We start from the raw sequence: 16417 nt of genomic DNA, 5'->3' as shown, positions 1-16417 counted from the left end.
GGGGCACCGGGGGTGCGGTACCGCCACGGGGGCGATGGCCCCGCCCCGCCCCGCCTCCTCCTCCCGGCCGCCAGGGGGCGCCCCGCCCCGCAGGCCCCGCCCCTCCCGGCGTCACGTCCTGGCGGCCCGGCGGGCGGCGCTGCCGCGGGGCGCGCGGGGCCGGTGGCGGCCATGTCCCGCCGGGGCCCCGCTCAGGTGAGGGCCGCGGCAGGGCCCGGGGGGCGCAGGGGCCCGCCGGGGCCGGGGCCGGGGCCGGGGCCGCCGCTGCCGCTGCCCCTGCCCGGGGCCCAGCGCCAGTACGGGCCCCAACGGCCGCCGAGCCCGCAGCCCCGGGGCGCCTGGGGAAGGGGGGTCCCACGGGGGAGCCGGTCCCGGGGATGGGGAGGGCACCCCGGGGGAGGTGCGGCTGGGGGTCCCCTGGGGGTGCCGGTCCCGGGGGACGTGGGGGTCCCCCGGAGGAGGTGGGGGGTCCCCGGGGGTGCCGGCCCCGGGAGCTGGGGGGTCTCCCAGGGCTCCGGGGGGGTGGAGCGGGGGGGGCAGCCAGGCTCTGGCAGATCCCCTGGGGGCTGCGGGGCCCCTTGGGGGTGCCCAGGGCCTCCCCGGCTGCTCTTCACCCCCCGCCCCCTCCCCAGGACTCGGGCACCCCCCGGCGCAGGGCGGCGCAGGCCATGGGGCCGCGGGCAGCGGTGGGGCGGCAGGCGAAGGCCCAGCAGCTGCAGGAGCTATGGAGCCGGACGGAGAGGGCCGAGCAGAGGCTGCTGGCCTGCGAGAACCTGGTCGGGGAGCTGGGCAGCAACCTGGCCGCGCTGGGCAGCCTCCTGCAGGACTACGGGCACCTCCAGCAGCGGCTGGACAACGTGGAGAACCTGCTGAAGAACAGGAACTTCTGGATCCTGCGGCTGCCCCCCGGCTCCCGGGGCGAGGTCCCCAAGGTGAGGGCGCCCGGCCTGGCCCCTGGAAGCACCAGTGCCACCGCCGTGGCTGCGGAGGGGGTTTAGGAAACGCCAGAGCGATTTTAGGAGTGCGCTTGGGTGGCTGAGCGCCTGCGAGTCCTGCCCTGAGCTCCGGCAACCGAAGCCAAGCACTCGCTTGCACGCGCGTGGTTTCCAGGTAGCTAACCGTGCCAGAAGTCACCGAGGGCGTAATGCTTGTGATTCCAGGTACCGGTCACGTTCGATGACATTTCCGTGTACTTCAACGAGCAGGAGTGGGAGAGGCTGGACCGCTGGCAGAAGGATCTGTACAGGGCTGTGATGAGGGGGAACTACGAGATGCTGATCTCCCTGGGTAAGGCACGGGGTTTGCGCCTCCGGATGAGCTTCTCTCGCGGGTGGGCTGGAGCGCTTCCCGCCGCAGCCCGGCCGATGGCCCGGTTCGGTGCGGCAGGACGCCTGTAGCTGGCAGAACCTCTCCTGGGCAGTCAGGCCCACACGTTTTCCCTCCTTCCCGCTTGGAAAACGATAAACGATGTGAGAGAGATCTGTAGAAAATAATAGCAGCAGTAGTAACACAAACGAAATCCGTTATAAAAGGTACCCCCGTGAGATGCCGTTCCTAATGACTGTGTAAGCGGGTTCCAGGGTCAGGGAACCATCCTCATCTTCCAGCGCAGTCCAGGAATTACCTGGCTGAGGTTTGATAGCTGCATCTTGAACGAGTTCTTGTTTTCTGTCTATTTAGCGCTATTTAGGAAAGCGATGGGGACATTTCCGTGTACCTCGGTAAAGAACTGACCGAACCCTGCTCGGCCTTTCTAAGGGCGCCCAAGACGTTCTTGCCTGATTTAGGCTGTAAGATGCTCCCCACCAAAAGCCATTTCTCGAGCGTGACGAGTAACGCGCTGGTCTGTGCAGCTCCTGAAGCTGCGGCTTCGCTTTTCTCAGTGGTATTTTGTAGAAACAGAACAAGGCTGTTCCTCTCGGGGTCCCTCTGACTACAGAGCGGGAAGTTTTCTGCCCCTACCCCAGAACGATAGCTCAGAGGAGTTGCTCTTCAAGTCACTGCTAAAGTTGAAGTGGGAGGAAAATGTTAAAGACAAAGCCTTTCCTTCCCCTTTGCGATTTTAGTTCGTATTCTGTTACTTAGATTCTCTCTGTACTTGAGCTACAGCTGTGCTCACGGGCGGATTCCTGAGACAGCAGCACCGCCTTTCCGGTTAGAGCACGGATCACGTATTTGTGTCTGTCTGCACTGCCGGCTCGCTCCGGGGTCAGGGAGAGAAGGGTTGCTTTGAAACGTTTGAGAGTTCGACAGAATGAAGCTGTAGCCAGTCCCTAACAAAACCGGCTGTCCTCCGCTCCTCTGCCCCGCGAGCAGACTATGCCGTCTCCAAGCCTGACGTCCTCTCCTGGATCGAGAGGGATGAGGAGCTCTGCGCCAAAGACGGTCGGGAGCCCCCGCGGGCAGGAGCCGGAGCAGGTGAGGAGCCCCCGCCGCCAGCGGAGGAGCTGGACCAGAGGGAAGAGGCGCTGGGAGAAGACGAAGTCCCCATGGAAGCTGACACAGGTAAGGGGGGGCAGTGCTGGGAGGAGGTGGCCGTGCCTGTCTCAGCTTTGTCAGGAGATCTCCCAGCCGCGTTCTTGTTAGAAAGGAACTGCGCTGAGGGTCTGTTGACTCTCTTGACTAAACCTCCACAGCGTACCTTGAGTCTGTCTTCCAAGAGGAATGTTTATGCTTGGTCAGATGGATCCCGTGGAGAAAGCCAGACAAAGCCTGGCAGGAGGGGCTGGGCTGGAGTCTGAAGCGGTGGGACAGACCTCTTGTGATCCCTTCCAGTCCTGTTTCTGTGCAATTCGGCAATCCTTCTTCACCTGACTGCATGCATGAGCCGTAGGGCTTCCAAAGACGCTCCTGCTTGCCTTGGTGAGAGAGGAGGCGTGGTGGGAAGTGAGGAACCTGGGAGCCTGCAGTGGGTGGAGGAGGCTGGAGCAGCCGTCAGGATTGCCTTGGGGCACGGCATGGGAGAGCCGGAAAAATCGATTGTTAAGAGTGTGAGGGCTGGGCAAGAAAGGCAGGAGGTGCTGGAAAGGACAGGCAGACCCTGACGGAGCCAAGGGAAGAAGAAACACGCGGGCAGAGCTGTGGTCGGGAGCTCTGTCCCGCAGAACTGAGGGGCCGGGGGTTAGGGAAGCCCCGGGAGAGGTCAGGGGGCAGAGGGCAGGGCAGGCTCTGTCCTTCGGGGAGCGTTAACCCAGAAACGAAACGAGCCCCAAATGTCTGTCTGGGGGTTGGTTTATCGAGTGATCCCGGAAAGCAAGGAAAAAGATGTTGTGTAGACGGAGGCTCTCCCTCTCCTTTGCGATTTTAGTTTATGTTCTGTTACTTAGATTCTCTCTGTACTTGAGCTACAGCTGTGCTCACGGGTGGATTCCTGAGCAAGCAGCACCAGCTTTCTCATTAGAGCACGGATCACGTATTTGTGTCTGTCTGTACTGCCGGCTCGCTCCGGGGCTAGGGAGAGAAGGGTCACTTTGAGAGTTCGACAGACTAAACGTGTAGCCAGTCCCTAACAAAACCGGCTGTCCTCTGCCCCGCGAGCAGACTATGCTATCTCCAAGCCTGACGTCCTGTCTCGGATCGAGAAGGATGAGGAGCTCTGTGCCAAAGACGGTCAGGAGCCCCCGCAGGCAGCTGCCAGAGCAGGTGAGGAGCCCCCACAAACAGGCGTCCGAGGCGGTCCGGAGTCCCCGCAGACACAGAGCGGAGACGGTCCCGAGTCCCTGCAGACAGGTGTCCCAGACAGTCCGGAGTCCCTGCAGATACCAGAAGAGATGGACCAGAAGGAAGAGGCTTTGGGAGAAGATAAGGTCCCCGTGGAAGCTGACACAGGTAGGTTCCGCGGGTGCCAGGAGGACTTGCTTCTCCAGGCCATTCCTGTCCCAGCTCTCTCGGGTGTCCCAGCAGTGTCCGTGGGAGAGGGCCTGGCAGGTCACCCTGCTTAAGAGAAGCATCGCCAGGGAAAAGCAGAAGCCCTGGGGCGCATTGTCAAGGTGCTGCCAGGGAAAACGGGAGGGGTTCGAGGGCCTGAACACGAGGTGATGTGGGAATACCACCTGTGGAGTTGGTGGCTGGGTTCGGGAGGGATGAGGTTGCTCTGCAGAGGTGACAGCGTGCGGCACCTTGGTGGTTTTGCTCCCAGCCCTCCCTCTGCTTTTGGTCCTTGTGTGTGGCTTCACTCCAGTTCCTTCTAACACCTCACATGCTTTCCGTAGAATCACAGAATCATTTAGGTTGGAAAAGAGCTTTAAGATCCTCAAGTCCAACCGTAACCCAGCGCTGCCAAGGCCACTGCTAAACCATGTCCCCAAGCACCACATCTCCCCGGCTTTTCAATCCCTCCAGGGGTGGGGACTCAGCCCCTGCCCTGGGCAGCCTGGGCCAGGCCCCGACAGCCCTTTCGGGGAAGGGATTGCTCCTAATATCCAACCTAACCCTGCCCTGGTGCAACGTGTCATGGCTTCTTGAGCCACAGCTTTCTCTGGCTCTTCTGCACGCTGCCAACACGTCTCTGTTAGCATCATGCCGAAGCAGGAAGATGTGAGCTCTCCACACGTGTTTAAAATTGCTCTTCTCTGTAAACAGAGCTCCCCATCCTGGTGATGAACGTCACGTCCCTGAGCGCGCGAAAAGAGGCGCTGCGCAGGAAGGATCAGCCTGAGACAGAGATGGGAGAGGAGCGGGCTGAGTCCAGCACTGGTGAGTAACCCCCTGCAGGGGAGACATGGGGCCCTGCAGGCAGAAAGCAGCTCCCAGCTCGCCAACGTGCTCGAAATGGGGAGGGAGAAGAAAGTTTCAGACCTCTTTTTTATCACCGAGCACGGGAGGGGGCTGGTATCGGGTGTTTCAGCCCTGTCCCCTCTGCGGAAAGAACAGCAGTCCAGTTGGGGTTCCTTCGATCAGAAATCGGGGCGAGCAGCAAGCAGCAGCACGCTTCCCTCCTCCAGCTCTGCCGCGTTTCGGTGGAGCTGGCCTTGAGCTCAGGTGGCCTAACGCTTCCCGTCACCCGGCCCTCTTCCCCGTGCCAGAAGCGGAGGGCGCAGGGGGTGTGGGAAGGGGGGTGGCCGTCTGCGAACACCCTCCGTCCCAGCCCTGAAGCTTTGCCAAGCTAACACACAGAGCGCTTTCCTCTTCCAGGGACTCTGTTTCTGGCACTGGTGTGCAGAGTTAAACCGCACGGGTTCTGGCCACGGCTTACACCGGCTGAATGGCCTAGGCTGCCGCGGGGGTGTGGAGAGTTCACCACAGCCCTCACGGGAGCCGGTTTGCCGGCGTTTGGCATTTGCCGGCACTCCCGAGCTGAAGTGCTGAAGCACTGCAGGCTCTTCAGGACCTTTTTTCCCTGCTGCATCTCGTGGCCGTAGTTGGTGTCGGGGTTTTAGAGGTGGATCCCTTTGTGCCACCGGCCCTGGTGGCCCCGCAGCAAACGGCAGCCTGGTTCTTCCTGGGAGCAAAGGAGATCTGCCCCCCCCGAAACCGCGCTGGCTGCTCAGGGCGTGCGGGCAGGACGCTGTGGTGGCACCCGCGCCTCTCCAGGCTGCGCTCGCAGATTTGTTGGTAGCTCCTTTACTGCTAAAAGCCTGCCCGGTGCTTCGGGACTTAACCACAAGCTGGGTTTGTCCTGGGAGCGTGAATGACCAATGCCGCTGTTGTTCCATTTCAGAGGAAGGCGTCTTACTGGGAAATGAAACGGCGTGTGAAGGGGCTCCTCCTCCTGACAAGGTCAAGGTGAAGGAAGAGGAACCCGAGGCACCGCAAGAGGTTTCTGCACCCTCCCCCGGCTCAGAGATCCAGAAGTGCCCCAAAAGCGAGCAGGCCAAGGCCAAGAGCAAGAAGAAGCCGAGCAGGTGCACGAACAGCAGGCTGCTGATGGGCAACTGCCGGCGCGGCTACGTGCGGGAGTGGTCGCACCCCTGCACCGAGTGCGGGAAGCGCTTCCGTCTGAAAATCAACCTCATCATCCACCAGCGGAGCCACGCCAAAGAGGGGCCCTACGAATGCACGATGTGCGAGATCAGCTTCACCGACAAAAGCCGCCTGGACCTTCACCAGAGCATCCACATCAAAGACAGGGCCTTTGGGGCCAAGGTCTGGGGGAACGTCCACCCGGAGCTGAGGATCCGGCCGAGGAGGAAGTTCTGTGAGGTTTTCTGCGAAGGCGCCCACAGCCTGGGCAGCAGGACGTACGCTGGGGGGCCCTGGCTGGGCCAGGCCAAGGAGGAGGCGGAGAGGGCGAGACTGTCCAGCGCGTGTTTCTCCCGACAGCAGGATCCCAAGGCTCGTAGGAAGCCTGTGCCGCAGTGCAATCTGTGCAAAAAGATTTTCTCTTGCTCCTCTTCCCTTCAGCGGCACCTGCGGACCCACTCGGGGGACAGGCCATATTGCTGCACCGCCTGCCAGAAATGCTTCACCCGCAAAACTCACCTCTTGCGCCACGAGAAAATACACGCCCGCCAGAAACGCCTGGCTGCGCTCCGCCAGCCCGCGGCGGCCCAGCCCGTGACCGTCGCCCCAGCGCCCCAGCAGCCCCAGCCACACGCAGCCCCGGAGGCGCCCGCGGGCGGGAACGTTCCTCGCTCACCAGCCCAGGCATGCGGGACAAACGTTAGCCACGCGGCCGCCGCAGCCAAAGCGGTTCCAGCGAACGAGTTCCCGGTCGCTCCTGCGGAACTCAGATCGCCAGACGAGAACTGCCACGTCCACGGCTGGGGCGGCAGAGCCGTCCAGCCTGTGGTCAGGCTGGGAAACAGGGCAGTGGTTTCGGGGCTGATGGAGAAATGACACCAGGAGGGATCCGAGCTGCTGGTGTCCCTGGAGAGAAAAACGTGTGAGCATTGATTTTGCACATGGTGGGGCACTGGGGTTGTGAATCGTCTGTCCGCTGGATTTTAGGAGCTTCCCTGAATTGTAGAAGGAATCAAAAGCTTGGATACCACCACAGAGAGCAAATTACAGAAGCCTCCGGTGAGCCAAAATGCTTTACCATTCCTGACTCTTGTGTCTGCTGGCTGATGCACAGAAATTCCCCAGGCTGACCTTCCCGGGAGATGACCGGGCATGTCCACGGCCCAGCGGGAGGAATTGCGAACAGCAGCGGGGGTCACCCAGTGCCTGACGCTGGAGCTGATCCCTCGCGTTTGGAAATACAATTACGCAGCGAAGAGGACAGAGAGAAGGGGATCGAGCTGGCGAGCCAGGCGGGATTCCCGAGGAGCTCTTCACTTCACTGACAAAGTTTCCTGACCAAGACGCCGGATGAAGAGAGCGTGGCATCTCCGAGACCCCATCGCGTCCTGGCCACGCTTGTCTGATAACCCACCCTGGTGAGGAAACCCTCGATCAGGCTGGGAACGCCCGAGTGTTGCACTGGAAGATACGTAGAACGAATCCAACCACAATATTTTCTGCTCGCGAGGGTGCTGCAGGTGTTTCTGCGGTCCCAGCGGCACTCCTTCCTTCAACAAGGCCAGCCCGCGGCAGCCAGGAACGGCCAGGAGAGTTAATTCCCTCAGGACCAGCCTGCACAGATGGAGGGTCACTTTAGAAATACTTCACGGGTAAGATGGCCCCCGCGCGGCAGCGAGGAGCCCTCCTCGGCGCTCGGGCGTGCCGGCTCTTGCACAGGAGCGGCCCCTCGGCTCGGCCCCGCTGCCGAAGGAAGCCCCCGCTCCCCAAACTGCAGGTGGTCTCCTTTAGTCACGTGCAAAATCCCGCCGGAAGTGATCCTATGGAAGAGTAGTTCTGCTAGCTACCTCAAACATCTTGTGGAGCGAGACCCGCCGCGAGGCAGACAGGTACCTGGAGGCCGGTAAGCGATGAAGGCCAGGCCAGCTGTGGCTCCAGCGCCCCCAGGAATCACTTGAGCTGTGCGTGTCCACGGCCGGAGCCCTGCGTGCGTCGCTGGGAAGCACGGATCGTGTACAGAGCGAGGAAATCGGGCCGGGGGCATCGCCGTGCAGGCCAAACGGAGCGGTCGTTAGGACTCCGGAGTTGAGTTTTCTGGGTTTTATTTTTTTCATTGAGTTGTTTGATGTAATTGTTTGACGTCACTAAGTCTCCCTCGCCGGGCAGGGAGTGTGGGGAACCAGTTTGCTAATCGGATTTTTTCATTCCTCAGCTCAGGAGGGCTGACGGGCCGCAGGGAAGGCTGCTGCGGGCACCGAGGAAGGGCCTGTGCCGCGTCCTGGTGTGATCCTCGGCGCCGAGCCGCGCCCTGCCCCGTCCTTGGGGACGCACACAACGTCCCACTGCTGCTGCAGCCCTCCCCTGGGATGGCAGAGTGTGCCCGCACTGTAGCGGTCACCAGGAGGGGGTGACGGTGGCAGACGGGGACGGTGCTGCCCGCTGCCGAGCCCTGGCTGCTGCCTTACGGCGGTGCGGTGAGAGTGGGCGCAGCAGCGAGCCGTGCTCTGGCCTGGGCTCTGGCACAGCATGGCGGCACGGGCTGTACTGACCCGCCCAGTTATCCCTGCCCAGGTAGAGATCCCAGTAACCCCCAGTTGATCCCAGTGACAGGGGACGAGTCAGCTGGTGTGCCGGTACTACCGGAGGGCAGTACTGCCCAGGCCAGCGTGGGTGGCGTGGAGGGGCTGGCCTCTCCCCTGGGCTGACTGCCCCAAGCGGGGCATTTCTTCTAATGGTGGCGTGACGGGGACCAGCGTTTCCTATGAAATCCCAGCTCCCTTTCTCAGGCTACGGAATCAATAAAGTATTTGTCTGTACAGCGGCCTGGTTTGGGGGGCTGCGCTGGCACCCTCCTGCCCTGCCCGGCGAGGAGTAACCGGGATCAGCGCAGGCAGAGCGAGGCCAAGGGCGCCTCCAGCCTGGAGGGGCCCACGGGGGTCACAGCTCCGTCACTCACTTCCCGGCGCCATGGCTGGCCAAGAGCCCCGGGAATGGCCCAAGGGCGACTGGGGGGAAGGTGGGGGCTCTTGCAGCTGGGCTGGGAGGGCAGCGGGGGCTGGGGGAGCCCCAGGAGGGGGGCTGTGCCTGGGGCAGCTGCAGCAGGAGGCTCCGCAGCCTCCAGAGAGCCTGGGCCCAGCCTCTGTGCTCCCTCCCGTCGCTCCAGGGAGCCCCCGAGCTGCCTCTGGTTGCACAGGGCTGTGTGAGGGGATGCTCTGGCCCTTTGCCGCTATCCCAGTCCTCACTGGACACCCTCTAGTACGTCCCAGTCCCTTGCACTGGGCCCAGCACCCTGGTGTGTGCCCCAGCGCCAGGCAGAGGGGCAGGATCTTGCCCAGGCTGCTGGGGCCCCCCAGCTCCCGCCACCCACCGGGCTGCACTGCCTGCGCTTGACATGGCTGCCGAAGCCGCGGCAGTGCCCTCCATGGATATGGCCGCTGCGACCGCAGCCCACGGCAGCAGCCGTGCTGTGTGAGGGTGGAGCTGCAAGCAGGGGTGTCCCTGCGGTGGTGTCACCCACCACTGTGCCCTGGGATGTCGCCATCGCCCTGGGTACCCCCTGAACTTGTCACCCATGCACCCCAGGGATGCCATCGTCACCCCCAGCTGGGCACCCCCCGGGCCAAAGCGAGGGGATGCGAGCGCTGCCTGCGCCCCCAGGGTGCCGCTGCCTGCGAGCGCTGCCCCTGGGGAGCCCCAGGGCCGGGGTGGTTCCACCGGGGCGCTCGGGCTGCTGCGCCCCGCAGAGCCGCGCCGGCTGCTCCCACGCAGGGATGAACGCAGCGGGCACAGGGGGCTGAGCCCTGGGGACACCCTGACCCCGGGCCCTGCCGCTGCCCCGCGCCAGCCCAGCCCCACCGCAGCGGTTGCCACACAAGGACTGTGGCCAGGAAACCGAGCCGCGGGAGGATGAGTGGCCAAGGGGACCAGGGAAGGGCAGGCAATGGAGTGGCCCTGGCTGCCGCAGGCAGGGCTGCAGGCAGGGCTGCAGGCGGGAGGGAGGTATCACTGTCCTGCCAACGCGCTCTCGGCACTGCCAGGGAGTCCCACGCGGCCCCGATCCCGCAAAGTGGGGCTGCGGGACCCTACGTTCCCATGGGGCAGCTCCGTGTTCCCATCAGACAGCTCGGCATCGCTGTGGGGCGGCTCGGCATTGCCTTGGGGCGGCTGCGCGTTCCTCCCCTCACGGCCGAGAAAGCAGCAGCCCCATCCTTCTCCTCCCCGGGCCTGCCGCGCAGCCCAGGGCCCCGGCATGCTCAGGCTCCTGGTTTGCATTAATGGCGAGGCCTCATCCCCAAGGCGCCTGGCGTCACTGTCGCAGGCGATGGGAAGCAGCGGGCGACGGCAGGGACAGGGGGCAGCCGCCCGTGGCGTGCTGAGCGGGAGCCGCGCGCCTGACCGCGCCCACGGGAGAGGCGCACGCTGTAACTCACACACCCACGGCTCCCTTTGCCGGGTGGAGCCGGCGCGGTGCCAGCCCCTCGCCGACACCCCAGAGCGCAAGAGGAGACCACGTCAAGCCCAGTCCTTTATCCAAGTCTCGTCCCTGCTGCCCAGCCACAGCAGCCCCCTCCTCGGGCCGCCCAACGCCCCCTCCACGCTGGCAGTGTTTAAATAACCCTGAGTTCAACCGCTCCGCTCCCCGCTCCGCCGGACCCCACGCAGCTGCTCCTCAGCCGAATCCCCCTTCCACGGCGCAGAGGCACAACCTGGTTCGGCCCCGGCCGCCAAACCTCCTCTGCCGCCGCTTGGGCCAGTCTCCTCACCCCCCCGCGCGTCTCCCTGCCCGCGCAGCACATCAGCCTGCTTCCATCCTCCTCCTCCTCCTGGAGACCCCGGTGGCGCAGAGCCCCACGGCGGCGCAGAGAGCCCCGCGGCGGTGCGTCACCAGCGACCTGGTGCGTCCTGTCGTCGCAGGCTGCTGCACCTCTGCGGAGCAGCCTGGAGAAACGCTGCCCCTTCCCTTCTCCAGCCCTGGCGTTAGGGATTATCCTGGGTCAAAGCTTTGCAGGGGCTGGTCTCCCGGTCGTGGTTCGGCAAGCTGACGGCAGGAGAGCTGGCAACGGCGTGGACCTTTTGGTGGTGGTTCAGAGATTGCCGGTGCCGGAAACTCTTGCTGCAGCCGTTGCACTGGAAGGGCCGCTGCTGGGTGTGCCGGCGCTGGTGCTCCTCCAGCGACGCTTTCTGGGGGAAGCTCTCCGCGCACTCGATGCAGCGGTAGAGCCGTTCCCCGGCGGCGCTGGCCCGCGCGGGCCGGCCCGCCCACCCGCCCCGCAGCTGCACCCCGTGGATGCGCTGGTGCTTCTGGAGGTGGTGCTTCTGGATGAAGCCCTTGCCGCAGGCGGGGCAGCGGTAGGGACGCTCCCCGGTGTGGATGCGGTAGTGCTTGTTGAGGTTGGACTTCTCGTTGAAGCTCTTCCCGCAGGCAGGGCACTGGAAGGGACGCTCGCCCGTGTGCAGGCGCTGGTGCCGCAGCAGCGCGGCGTGGTGGGCCAGGCTCTTCCCGCAGGCCGTGCAGATGAAGGAGCCGTTGCTCTTCCTCACCTGGCTCTGCTGCAGCGCCAAGAGGTTGCGCTTCAGCTGGGCGCTCTGCTGCAGCGCCAGGAGGTTGCGCTTCAGCCGGGCGCTCTTCCAGCTCAGCGGGAGCACGCGGGGCTCTTCCCCCGCGGCGCAGGGACGAAGCTCCTCCGAGCCGGGCTGTGACGAGGCCGCCTCTGCGGTGGTGTCTTCTCCCAGCGCCATTCCCTGGGGCAGGGCGAACGGCTGGTCAGTCCCCACGCCGAGCACGTGCTCTGTTGGGAAGGGCAAGCCCGGGGCAGGGTGAGCTTCCACCGGCACCACCACGGGCTTAAATTCGGGCTGGGCAATCCCATGTTTGCAGAACTCCCCTAAGCCCTCTCCTGCTGCCTTCTCGTCCACGCCAGCGTGGCTCTCCCAGGGCGCCGGCTGCTCCCGGCCCAGGGGAGCCTCCTCTTCCAGTCGTGCTGACGGTACCTGCGGCAGAGCCAGGATTTCAGAGCCTTCCTCCTGGGGCTGCTGCTCTTCTGTCTTGATCACGATCTTCTCACCTGCTGAGAGACAGCAATTCATTCCCGGCAAGGAAAGCTCTCCCGTGCCCACGGCCCCGGTGCGGGAGCAGGAGCTGAGCTTCCCCTGCTGCACCTTGGGGAGACAAACCAGAAATGGCGTCGTTAGAAAGGGAGTGGGGGGTTTTAGCGAGAGCAAAGCGGGAGAAGGACACAGGAGGTGGAAGGCGTGTTGGCACCTCGTGGGGGGTTCTGGGTATCCTGTTGGACCGCGGGGACATTTGACGGACTGACAATGCAATACTCGTAAAGAAACCGAAACAGAGGAACTGTGGAGGCTGCAGAGTCCCCTGTCCTGGAAGGGACTTTGTCAGGAATGGCAGAGTTTAGGTGGGTGAATCTGGGGAAAAGGATCAATGCAAAACCTTCCAGGAGCAGGAGGGAGCGTCTGCCCGCAGGCGTACAGCCGCAGAGCCACCCTCGCGCTAAGCCTTGCCCCAGGGCTCCCTGTTTTCCACTCTTTTTGGCAAGGGGGCTCTTCTGGGCTTAAAGATTTGGTCTTAGAAGTTTTAAGGAGGCCCCAATCATGTGGCTTAAATTCCCAACAGCTTCTGCCCCCACACAAGACTGGAACCGCTCCCAGCAGGGACGTGATCAGTTCCGCTGGCCCCGTCTCTATCGGGAGCAGCAGGGGCACTGCTGCGGGCAGGCTCCAAAGCCCCTCGCTTTGTGGGCAGGCAGCAGCGGCGCGCGGGCAGCAGCAGAGCAGCGCGCCCGGCACAGACTCTGCCCAGCCCGGGCGTCTCGTTAGCACTCGTTCTCAGCCTTCGCCGCCGAGCCGAACGGCCGCTGTCACTCACCGCCGCCAAGGTGCCCCGACACCGCTCCCTTCTCCGGCAGCCCGTGGGTCCTCGTACCCAAATCGTCCCCGTCCTCGGCCGGCGGCAGCAGAGCGGGTTTGGAGCTGGCGTCCCCGGGCCCTGGGAAGGAGGAAGCGGTGGTACGAAGTGCTGACGCTGGGGAGCAGCACCAGTTCCCCTCGATAAAGGGCTGCTCTCGCACAGCCGGAGCTGTGCGGTGCCCGGAGGGTCCTGGGCTCCCAGAGCAGCGGCTCAGGTTTCCCAGGACCATCAGAGCAAGCAGGCTGGTGTCAGCCAACCCAGGCAAATGATTTCAGTTACCCCAGGAAGAAGCGACTGTCGGGCACTCATCAGCCTTTTAAAATGTCAGCCCAAAATAATTAGTGCTAAAATTTAGGACTGTCCGCAGCAAATCCCCACAGGGTGGGATACGTACAGCCTGTGTCCTGGCAAAAAATGGCGCAGGAACACGGGTTGCGGGACACAGCACGGGCACGTCACCTGAAATCCCCACCACGTGCTGTCCTGAGCGCGCGGGGAGGGCTCTCCTCTGCTCCCGCAGACGCTGGGCCGAGTCCCCGGACTCTGGCGGACGCCCGCTCTTCCCGCAGTGCTCCTGCTCATGGGGGCAAAGCCTCGCAGGGCAAGTCAGGGCTGACAGAGGGCCAAATCCTGGCAGTGTCTGAGTGCCCCCGCTGCTGTGTTGGCAAGGCGAGGCGTTCTTTGGATGCACAGGGTGAGCAGGAAGCACAGCTGTCACCCATAACCAAGGGGCACCAAACCTTAAATGCGTAAAGGCGTCACCTCTTACTGCCTGTTCTCCCCCGAACGCCCAGACAACACAGCAGCCCGCAAGCGGCCGTAAGCTGGATTCAGCCCAGGGGATGACAGTGTGTCTGACGCGGGAGCAGAGACCGATCCTCACCAAGAGAGACCACAGCTTCATAATTCCCCTCCGTCGCGATTCTGTAGAGCTCCTTCTGCCGGCTCTCCGAGCTCCCCCACTCCTGCTCCGGCAAACTGGCCGAGTCATCCTCGCACACCGCTGGCACCTGAAAGCACAGGAGTCACCGCCTTGGCGCTTGCGCACCTCGTCCGTTCCCCCAGGCCCCGCCGCTTCCCCAGGAAAGCAGACTGCGGTGCGACGCAGCGCGGGTCCCCAGCTCCAACGGAAAGGAGCCGTGTCACGGCCTGAACCCAGGGAACCATTCCAAAATGGCAGAGCGAGGCTCACTTGTTTCCCCACACGTACACAACCGGGACCGGTTCACAAGCGCCTCTCGCTCCCTTGATCCACGCCGGCAGCCCGAAGCAGCCGGGTGAGCAGTAACCCCCTTCGCGGGAGCAGGACGGGCGGGAAGGCACCGTCCCACCGGTGAAGGACCAGCAGGCCCCACCACAGCTGGAAGTGCTCGGGGGGGGGGGGGGGGGGTGTGTTTGTTCCGCTCCTCCTCTTCACTGGGGACAGGGAGGAGCGGGACGTCTCTGACTGCTGCCTTGGCGTGCCGGCTCTCGCAGTGGAGCACCTGAGGGGCCGCGTCTGTGCTGCTCCACGCAGCTCCCCATGAGAGCCGATGCCGCAGCTCTCCAGCCACGCGGTGGCCTGGGGCACATCTCCATTACCTTGGGCACGTCCCCGTTAGCTGGGGCTCGTCCCCGTTACCCTGGGCACATCCCTGTTACCTTGGAGACATCCCTGTTACCCTGGGGACATCCCTCCTGGCTGGGGCTCGTCTTCATTCATCACCTCGGGCACGTCCCCATCACCTTGGGCACGTTCCTGTTACCTTGGGCACGTCCCTGTTAGCTGGGGCTTGTCACCATGGGCACATCCCCATTACCTGGCGCTGTTCCCATCACCGTGGGCACATCCCCGGTATCTGGGGCTCATCCCCATTACCTTGGGCACATCCCAGTTACCTGGGGCTCGTCCCCGTTACCTTGGGCACATCCCATTAGCAGGGGCTTGTGCCCATTTGTCACTGTGGGCATGTCCCCATTAGCTGGGGCTCATCCCCGTTACCTTGGGCACATCTCATTAGCAGAGGCTTGTCCCCATTCGTCACCTTGGGCAGGTCCCCGTTAGCTGGGGCTCATCCCCATTACCCAGGGCTCGTCCCCGTTACCTGGGGCACATCCCATCAGCAGGGGCTTGTGCCCATTTGTCACCATGGGCACGTCCCCGTTACCCGGGGCTCGTCCCCGTTACCTTGGGCTCGTCTCCGCCGGTGCCCGGGCCGGGCCTGGGTGCCCAGCGGCTGCGGTGCTGGAGCTGCCGCTCGACGTGCTCCAGCCGCCGCGAGTTCTCCCGCAGCAGGGCGGCCAGGGCGGCCCACCTGCGCTCCAGCCGGCTGCCGAAGTCCAGCACCGCCTTCTCCAGCCCGGTCACCTTCTTCTCCGCCGTCTCCGCTCTCCCCTCCAGGCTCAGCAGCCTCAGGGCCTGCGACTCCACCTTCCTCTCCACCGCCTGCACCGCCGCCACCACCGTCCACAGCGAGATCTCGGGCACCGCCGGCGGCTTCTCCCCCTCGGGGCCGTGGGGCTGCGGCGGGAGCGGCTGCCAGGCCTCGGGCCCCCACTCGGGCTCCTGCTGCGGGGAGGAGAGGGGCGCTGAGGGGGTGCCCGGGGCCCGGCGGGGCCGCGGTACCGGTCCCTCCCTCCCTCCCCTCACAGCGGCGCGGGGCCGGGCCGGGCCCGCCGCTCCCAGCGCGGCGCCGCGGGCTGAGGCCGAGGCTCTGCGGCAGCGGGGCCGGGGCCGCCCGCCGGCCGGTGCCCGGGGCGGCGGGGGCCGAGGGGAGCCCCGGGGAGCCGAGGGGAGCCCCCGCCGCCGCCGCCGCCGCCCGCCCCCGGTACCTGCGCGGGGCCCCAGCGGGCCATGGCCGCCCGCGCCGCCGCCGCCGCCCCGCCACAGCGCCCCCTGGCGGCCCGCCCGCGGCACCGCCCCGCGCCCCGCCCCGGTGCCCCCGGTGCCCCGTCCCGTCCCGTTCCCATCCCCATCCCCATCCCCTCCCAATCCCCACCCCATTCCCCATCTCATCCCAATCCCCACGCCCTCCCCATCCCATCCCCTCCCATCCCACCCCCATCCCATCCCAGTCCTCATTCCATCCATCCCAATCCCCATCCCCTCCCATCCCAACCTCATCCTATCCCATCCCATCTCATCCCCATCCCTGTTCCCATCCCATCCCCTCCCAATCCCCATCCCATCCCGTCCCCATCCCCTCCCAATCCCCATCCCATCCCAGTCCCCAGCCCCTCCCAATCCCCATTCCATCCCAGTCCCCAGCCCATCCCCATCCCAACCCCATCCCATCTCATCCACATCCCCTCCCATCCCCATCCCCTCCCATCCCATCTCATCCACATCCCGTCCCATCCCCATCCCCATCCCCTCCCCTCCCGTCCCCATCCCCATCTCATCCCAGCCCCATCGCATCCCATCCCATCCTGTCCCCATCCCATCCCATCCCATCCCATCCCCACACCGGGACCACGGGTCCTGCCCATTACTCCATGCCCGGTGCTCCTCCAGCCTCACTCCCCCATCCCATCCCACCGGGAGGACCCCACCAGCGTTCCCAGTGGATGCAGCCTGCCCCCCTCCCCGGAGCCGGAGGAAGCCACGTTCAG

At 64.7% G+C, this 16417-nt stretch overlaps 2 protein-coding genes across 6 annotated transcripts; one reads left to right on the top strand and one right to left on the bottom strand.

Moving 5' to 3' along the window:
• The first annotated feature begins 113 nt into the window (after positions 1–113).
• LOC104015825 (uncharacterized) lies at positions 114–9787 on the top strand. 2 transcript variants are annotated; one of them, XM_087732939.1, is made up of 7 exons: positions 114–195; positions 633–932; positions 1161–1287; positions 2317–2505; positions 3541–3828; positions 4582–4695; positions 5660–9783. In XM_087732939.1, the coding sequence occupies exons 1-7, from the start codon at positions 172–174 to the stop codon at positions 6775–6777; spliced, it is 2160 nt and encodes a 719-aa protein (XP_087589065.1). In that variant the 5' UTR covers positions 114–171; the 3' UTR covers positions 6778–9783. The 2 variants fall into 2 exon arrangements, with proteins under 2 accessions (XP_087589065.1, XP_009466890.2); XM_009468615.2 differs by lacking the exon at positions 114–195 and having other exon boundaries at positions 363–932; positions 5660–9787.
• Positions 9788–10413: 626 nt separating this feature from the next.
• LOC104015826 (zinc finger protein 212-like) lies at positions 10414–15681 on the bottom strand. Of its 4 annotated transcripts, none has more exons than XM_087733132.1 (5): positions 15638–15681; positions 14994–15374; positions 13710–13836; positions 12785–12904; positions 10414–11969 (listed from the first exon to the last, which is right to left on the bottom strand). In XM_087733132.1, the coding sequence occupies exons 1-5, from the start codon at positions 15659–15661 to the stop codon at positions 10879–10881; spliced, it is 1743 nt and encodes a 580-aa protein (XP_087589258.1). In that variant the 5' UTR covers positions 15662–15681; the 3' UTR covers positions 10414–10878. The 4 variants fall into 4 exon arrangements, with proteins under 4 accessions (XP_087589258.1, XP_087589266.1, XP_087589274.1 ...); XM_087733140.1 differs by having other exon boundaries at positions 10414–11966; XM_087733148.1 differs by having other exon boundaries at positions 14994–15371; positions 15638–15677.
• Between the last annotated feature and the right edge of the window lie 736 nt (positions 15682–16417).

The sequence above is a fragment of the Nipponia nippon genome, unplaced genomic scaffold (assembly GCF_047370975.1).
Source record: "Nipponia nippon isolate SJK-2023a ecotype South Korea unplaced genomic scaffold, ASM4737097v1 scaffold_1, whole genome shotgun sequence".
In the NCBI taxonomy this organism is placed as follows: Eukaryota; Metazoa; Chordata; class Aves; order Pelecaniformes; family Threskiornithidae; genus Nipponia; species Nipponia nippon.
The sequence above is the reverse complement of the archived record's forward strand: the minus strand, read 5'-3'. Positions and strand labels throughout refer to the sequence as shown.